This window comes from Solanum stenotomum, unplaced genomic scaffold, assembly GCF_019186545.1.
Source record: "Solanum stenotomum isolate F172 unplaced genomic scaffold, ASM1918654v1 scaffold18646, whole genome shotgun sequence".
NCBI lineage: Eukaryota > Viridiplantae > Streptophyta > Magnoliopsida > Solanales > Solanaceae > Solanum > Solanum stenotomum.
Window position 1 is genome coordinate 14,919 of NW_026025142.1, and position 7,327 is coordinate 22,245.

The 7,327-nt window shown below is 34.7% G+C and overlaps 1 protein-coding gene across 1 annotated transcript; it reads left to right on the top strand.

The window, feature by feature from the left end:
- The first annotated feature begins 1,425 nt into the window (after positions 1-1,425).
- Positions 1,426-4,632, top strand: LOC125850694 (acyltransferase Pun1-like). Its single transcript, XM_049530548.1, has 3 exons — positions 1,426-1,630; positions 3,451-3,680; positions 3,808-4,632. The coding sequence occupies exons 1-3, from the start codon at positions 1,426-1,428 to the stop codon at positions 4,630-4,632; spliced, it is 1,260 nt and encodes a 419-aa protein (XP_049386505.1).
- Positions 4,633-7,327: the final 2,695 nt, after the last annotated feature.

Below are 7,327 nucleotides of genomic sequence, written 5' to 3' on the forward strand. Positions count from 1 at the left end.
TACTTTGAGTCCAATTATGTATATGAGTCGTTCAGAGTCAAGGTAAGTGATCTCTTGTTCTCCTTTCAAGCTTAAGTTGTGGTTCAGCTTTTCCAGCTCACATATTCGTACATTCCATGTACTGATGCCAGTTGGCCTGCATCGTCTTATGATGCAGATACAGGTACCCCGGATCAGCATCCTGCACTTCGTTGATCCAGCTGAGCCCTCCAGAGTTTGTGGTGAGCCTCCTTGCATTCCGGAGGACTCAATTATTTTGTGTACTTAGTTTTGTTCTATTAGGATGTTGCGGGGTCTGTCCCCACATCCATCTCAGGATATTAGAGGCTTCAATAGACAGTCAGTCAGTCAGTCAGTTAGTTTTGAGTCTCTCATCCATGTATGCGTACATATATATGTAAATATTCTATTTTGAGACTCGAGTTGCCCTTTTGGGCCATACTTTTATTAGTTAAGTTGTTTATGTCTTTGCATGGCATTGAGTTATTCTGTTGAGTTAAGTTTCCGCTGAGTTAAGAAAGCCGGGCCAAGGGTCCGCCTGGGGCCAGCAATGGTCTCCAGGTGCCGGTCCCGCCCAGGGTGTAGGCTCGGGGCATGACATTATATGACTTTTGAATTACCAAACGAGTTTGGCATAGTCAAAAAGTATTGTATTAGATAACTTATCTTTGATCTGTTGTAAAAGAGCTTGTTATATCTTAGAAGATGACACCATGTATTAATGTGCAGGAACAAATACTTAACATGAATCAATCGAAGAAGCTTTTTGTTCATACTTCCAAGTTGTAATGATTTTTTAATACTGATATGATATTTGTCATTAGTCCATATTAAATTTAACCATTTGAACAACATTTTACTTAGGTGTACGGTATAATTTTTCGGCAAAGGATGTCCAATCTAAGTTGTGCGGACTCTTCACTTTTGATGCCGCACCCATGTCGGATTCTCCAAAAATATCCTACTTTTGACAAATCCGACATGCACCCCTCGACATTTTTGAAGAGTCCGAGCAACATAGTGTCCAATGTAGCTCCACCCCTGCTTGATGCTCACCTGCATAGTGAGGAAGAGGTTGTTGAGTATTTCGTCACCACTGTTTGCATCAAAGGATTCAATCCATTTTCCATTGTCAGATAGTTTTACAAATGATTTTGCGATTACTTGTATGAATATCAGAAAGTATTGAAAAAGGTTTTATACCAAGTTTTTTATTATAATCAGAAAGATATTTTGTTGAATAAACTGTTTTCTTGTTCGGTTTATTGTAAGTTGAGAAAAAAATTGTTGCCGAGAGTGTACTATATCAAATCATGAGTGATGACTGGGCAGGTAATTGCGTTCTTATGATAGTAGGTTTGTATGCTATTGATAGAGGTTTGTACAAATATCGAAAATCATGAGTGATGACTGGGCAGGTAATACATGTATGCTATTGATAGTTATAGAAAATATCGAAAGGAGCAGAATGTCAAGAAGGAGGAGCAGAATGTCAAGTTGAAAGTATTAAGAGAGGTAAATCAACAACGTGAAGATCGCATTTTGACAGAAAGGGAAAGTTGTTTCCCCCTCCATCCATACATGTATTCCACTCCGCTTCGCGGGACACTTTTGGAAGAGGAAGAGAAAGGTGCTTAGTCCTGGAAGTGAAAGAGGAAGGAAATAACTAGTCTCAGTTTAGTAATGTTTTAAGATTAGTCAATTTTTATATATAAGTTTTTCTTTTAGTCTTTTTTGATCAATTGCGTACTAATTTATGTTCGATTCAATAATTGATTTAGGTTACGATCTAAATTCTAAGTTCGATAATATTAAAAAATCTTAATCAGAATCACATCTTAATCTTAATCAGTTATAACTGTTACCTGTTTCAAATAATGGTGATTTGGAATTATTGAAAAAAATGAGTTTAAAAGTCAATTTAGAAAGAGTCAGCATGACTTAGATATTTTTTTGTCTGTTTCCTTTTCTAATGACGTAATTATTTCTGCTCTATTATTGTTTACCAAAACTGTATTCCAACAAACAACTTTTAAGTAAAAAAAAACCCGTAATAATTGATGGAGGTATATATTTTCATTTTGCATAATATTATTTTTTAACGGGGTCAAAAATTAAACACCAGCCTTACAAAAGTCCACTCCACGTAAATTTCTGAAAATTAGTTGATCATAATAAGTTGAATAAATCCACACAGTATACGAATACGTATTTTACCAAAAATAGAACAACACTACTGCATGGATGATGCAACTATACGGCAGATGCATGCATTCTTCAATATGTATGTATATGTAGTTGTTTTTGCAATAAATTTCAATGTGACAGAAAGTAAATTGCAATCAGAAATAAAATATGAAGAAACAAAAATATTTTATATATTGATAAGTAGTATGGGTACAATTATGTTCCTCCTTTGATCCTTGATTCTTTCTCTCAAAACATTTATCTGGGCCGTTAGTAACGTATTTCTCAAATTAGGATGATTTGGATTTGATCACTTTATGAATATTAAGTTAACTTGTGGAATATTCGAGATTCAAGATGATATATACCAAATCTTTATATAGACGTAAGCTAGGGTTTATGGTTAATAGTCTCCAAGAATTCTAACTGGAATCAAATACATCTTTTAGAGTCCCAACTAGAATTGAACACGTCTTATAGAATACCACATATTTCCAATGTCTAGGTTTAACAATTATTTATTTGTTCAAATTGGAAAAGCTTAAAACTAATATATATATATATATATATATATCATAACATAATTCCATGAAATCATAATCCGCTCAATTCACTTTGGTTTGAACTGATTATTGACTCGCTTATTAATTAGCTCATATTATTACAATCAATAAAAATTGGGCTATTATCTAACCCAAATTAATCTATGAAAGATCTTGTAAGATATTTCCAAAAAGACATTTCTCTATTTGATATGTTATACATAATTAGCCATAATGAAGAAAAATAATAATTTTATTAAATATTAAAAAATTATACTAGAAAGACAAATAAAACATAGTAAGAGATGAAAGGGTTGAGTTTTGACCTGCCTTTTAAATAATTTCACAAAAGTAACTTTTGAACAGACTAATAATCCACTTATTTATTAACTCAATCCATTTTGATTCATCCAAATTCTGTTCAATTGTCACCGCTATATATAGTTATTTGATATGAGCCTTAAAGAAGAAAGACATAGTTATCATTAAAATAAAATGATATCAACTATTTCCAAGAAGACTATCAAACCTTCTTCTCCCACCCCATCTACTCAAAGATGCCACAATCTTTCCCTTATTGATCAAATTGTTGCTAATAAATATATGCCCTTCGTTTTTTTCTATCCAAACCATCAAGTGGCAACAATCCCTGAACACCAATTATTTGAATTTCTAGCAAACTCTTTGTCAAAAACTCTTACATTTTACTATCCATGGGCAGGAACTCTAAAAGACAATGTCACTATTGAATGTGATGATCATGGTGCTGAGTTCTTCAAAGTTGAAATCAACTCATCCATGAACGAAGTTATTCATAACCCGGATTTGACATTCCCTCATGGTTTATCTTGGTGGCATTCGTCGTTAACTACATCTGGTGCCTTAATTGTTGCACAATTAAGTCATTTCGAGTGTGGAGGAATCGCGCTTAGGCTTTGCATGTCTCACAAGGTGGTGTTAGAGTTTGTTCATTATTTCTTTTAGTATAGTTTTTTTCTCTTTTTCTTCTGATTCGTTCAAGTTTTGCAATTATTAACTTCTACATAAGCATGATGTCTTGTTATTTCAATCCTAATAGGTGGGAGATGCATGTAGCGCTTACTACTTCTTGAGGGATTGGGCTGAGTTAACTCGAGATCCAAAATTAACATTATCTCCTCCATACTTTGCTAAGGATTCACTAATGCCATCACCATTTGATGGTCCTCTGCTTTCCCATGTTATTGAGCCAAAAAAGAAAAGATGTATTCAAAAGATGTTTGTTTTCTCTGAATCCAAGATAAACGCGCTTAAAGCCTTGGTTGTTGCAGAATCCTACGTGCAAAACCCAACGAGGAACGAGGTCGTGAGTGCCCTCCTCTACAAATGTGCCGCTTCTTCTTCTACAACCAATTTAGGGCGATCTCAGTTAGTCCTACCCTTAAACTTGCGAAGTCAGGCAAGTTTACAACCACCACTACCACCAACCACCATAGGAAATATTCTCACTATCTTTTCCACACCAATATATGAAAACTACGAACGAGACCTCAGATTGTCAAAATTAGTAACCAATATAAGAAAGTCCAAACACGACCTCTCCACCAAAAACAATATACAAGAAAATATGTTTGTTAAAGAGATGTTGGATGCATATAGAACAGGTAAATTGCCATTCCAACAAAGGGATTGTGATGTTTATATGATTACTAGTATATTAGCATTCGAATTCGAAAAATTAGATTTTGGACTTGGGAAGCCTGCTAGAGCAAGCAAAGGAAGTAGTCCATCTAGCAATACTTTTATCTTAATGAATACACCAGATGATCATGACAGAGGAGTTGAAGCCTTTGTAAATTTGAATGAAGAAGATATGTTTGTTTTCATCAATGACAAAGACCTCCAATTTGCTACTCCATTTTAGGGGACAAGTCAAAATGAACTAAGTTGATAACGGGCAATTTACCTGTATTGTTAGTTTAAATACAATGATTGTTTTGATTGTTACTTAAATTCTACTGTATCGTATCGTTTAAATCAATGGTTATGTAACGATCGATTTGGTGTGATCAGTTCATTACTTTAATATTTTCTTCTCATTTTATCTTTATTTATTATTTAAAATTTCATCTTTTATCCCGTACCTCACTTTTCTTGTAGTTTTATCACTCAAATTATGGATGTGTGACATTATGTTATGACGGAGAACAATATAATCTATTCAAACACTGTATTCATAGAATAATAAAGTACGATACAGTACAATATAATACATATTATGAAACAATACCTAATTAATAACCATCCTAACAAAGTGTTAGTATCTGTTTTTTTTTTCTTAAATAAGTTGAGTTAAAGTGTTCTATTTCTAAAGTTTGTTGCACCTTTATGAGGTGCAATTTCCGTTTTAGTTTTATCTATTTATGCATTTTTGGGTATCTAGTGTTGTTTATGGTTTGTAATTTATGGAATTTGACTATACATATATTATTGGAGTTTTTGGTTAATTTTTTTTTGTTTAAATCTCTATTAAAATTTATCAATCAGAATTTGTTATATGTTTGATGGAGATTTAAAGTACTCAATTTTGGTATATTTAGAAGGATTAAAAATATTTAAGAAAGTATTTTAAAGAAGACTTTGAACTTTTTCTTTTCTTTTTTTGTGGAGCGTGTAGCTCCTTTATTTGAATTTAAATCTGTGCAAAACAAGGCCCACAAAAAGGCACTAAAAGAAAATTAACTCACTTGTTCGGATCTGTCCAAAAAAGACAAATCCATTTCTATTAAAGTTCCTAAATAGTAGTGTTTCCTTTTTGGTATTCCTCTATTTCCTCCGCCTCTTTCTTCAATGTATTCATCCGCCTCAGCTCTTTGAAATCGCTCTTCCTTTCTCCAAATCTGCCTCTTCCTGTATAGAGATTCCAAGGTGGTTTCGACCAAGATGCCAAGTAAGTGAGTTCCTTCTTCTCTGTTCTCTTTTGGCCGTCTCCCATCCGCCTCTAATCTCCTTATTTCCAGCTGAGGCAGAGAAGGAGATTCCAAGAGGCGTGCTCTCTTCTTCAGCTCCAGATCACCATCTGAATTTGAAGGCATCACCTTTTGCTAGTGGAATTTGTAAGCTGAGAAAGCTCAGGGTATGTAGCGTAGTCTTTTGCACAGTTATGTATGCCTTGTATTGGCAAAACTGATTGTACACATCATATATGTGCTCTGCTTTGTTATTATTCCTTTCTCTACTCATGATGTTGCCCATGTACTGTAGTCTTCCTTGTTCTATTCCTCAGTGATGGTATTTGGGCTTTATCAGTATTTAAAGTAATTTCCTTTCTATGCCCTAAAGCATCTGCTTCAGCATATATCAAGCTTCCATTGTAATCTCAAATACAGAAACTGTAAGCACTTACTCCAGGGATACCTCTGCTAGCTCCATCTGTGTTGCACGTTAATTTATCTTGTTGCGGTTTTATCCACCTCACAGCGTGATAGTGCAATCTTGGCCTGTATCTTATTAGTACCTCTACAATTGCGTCCCACCCTTTAGGAACTGTTATCCACGGGTATTTACTTCTTATAAGCTGCGTTATTAAGGTCTGACATTTTTACTCTAGCTTATAAAAAGTAATTTCCTTTCCATGCCTTCTTGCATTTCTCCTTTTCCACAATTCCCACATTAGTATTGCTGGTATTGCCTTACATATGAACCTCAACTTGGTAGGGGCCGTGATGTCCCACCAACTTCAGATCATTTGCTTCAGTCCTCCCTGCATCTGGACACCTGCACATGTAGCAAACTTCCTCCATAGCTTTTGGGCTATGGGGGATGTTAGAAAAAGGTGGGACATTGTTTCCTCTTCGAATGTTTCACAACAATGCTATATTCACTTTCATTCGTTTAAGATTATCTTCTGTGGCAATTCTGCCCTTCCACATTCTCCACACCAGAAAATTAATCTTAAACGGCATATCATTGCACCACATATTCTTTCTCCATTCTTCTCTGACCTTTTTCCGCCGCATTATCTCAAAGTTGTTTGTACTGTGAAATTTACACTTGTACTTCCCATCCACCAAGGTCTATCCATGTCCCATTCTGAAATATTTGGCTTTATGTTTTCTATTATGTACTCCCCCATATCTTCTGACACTATCTGTGTTGGTGTGAATATTGATCTGCTCAATAACGAAGACAAGAAGTACAAAGAGTACTGGGCCTGCACACACAGATCCAAATATCTTATCGGTTATTTGGTCTTTTGGGCCTCAGTTGGTTAACGATCTCAGCCAACAGTGGGCTGAAGTATTATAAACTAACCTACTTCTACAAGTTAACTACAAATAGGACAATACATATAACGTTAGGATTAATTACATGTTAAGAGTCTTTTCCTTGCTATTAGTAAACTGTTAGGAGTCTTTCTCTTGCTGTATATATACAAGGCATTGTACAATTGAAAAGATCGATAAAATAAATAAGAAAAGTTCCGCATATATCTTTTGTTTTCTTACATGGTATCAGAGCAGGTTTGAATACCTCTTGATCATTCTTTTTACTCTGTTATTTTGTTTTCACAATGAGCACTGATTCACAAGCTAGTAGTCAGTCCACTCCAGCTCTTC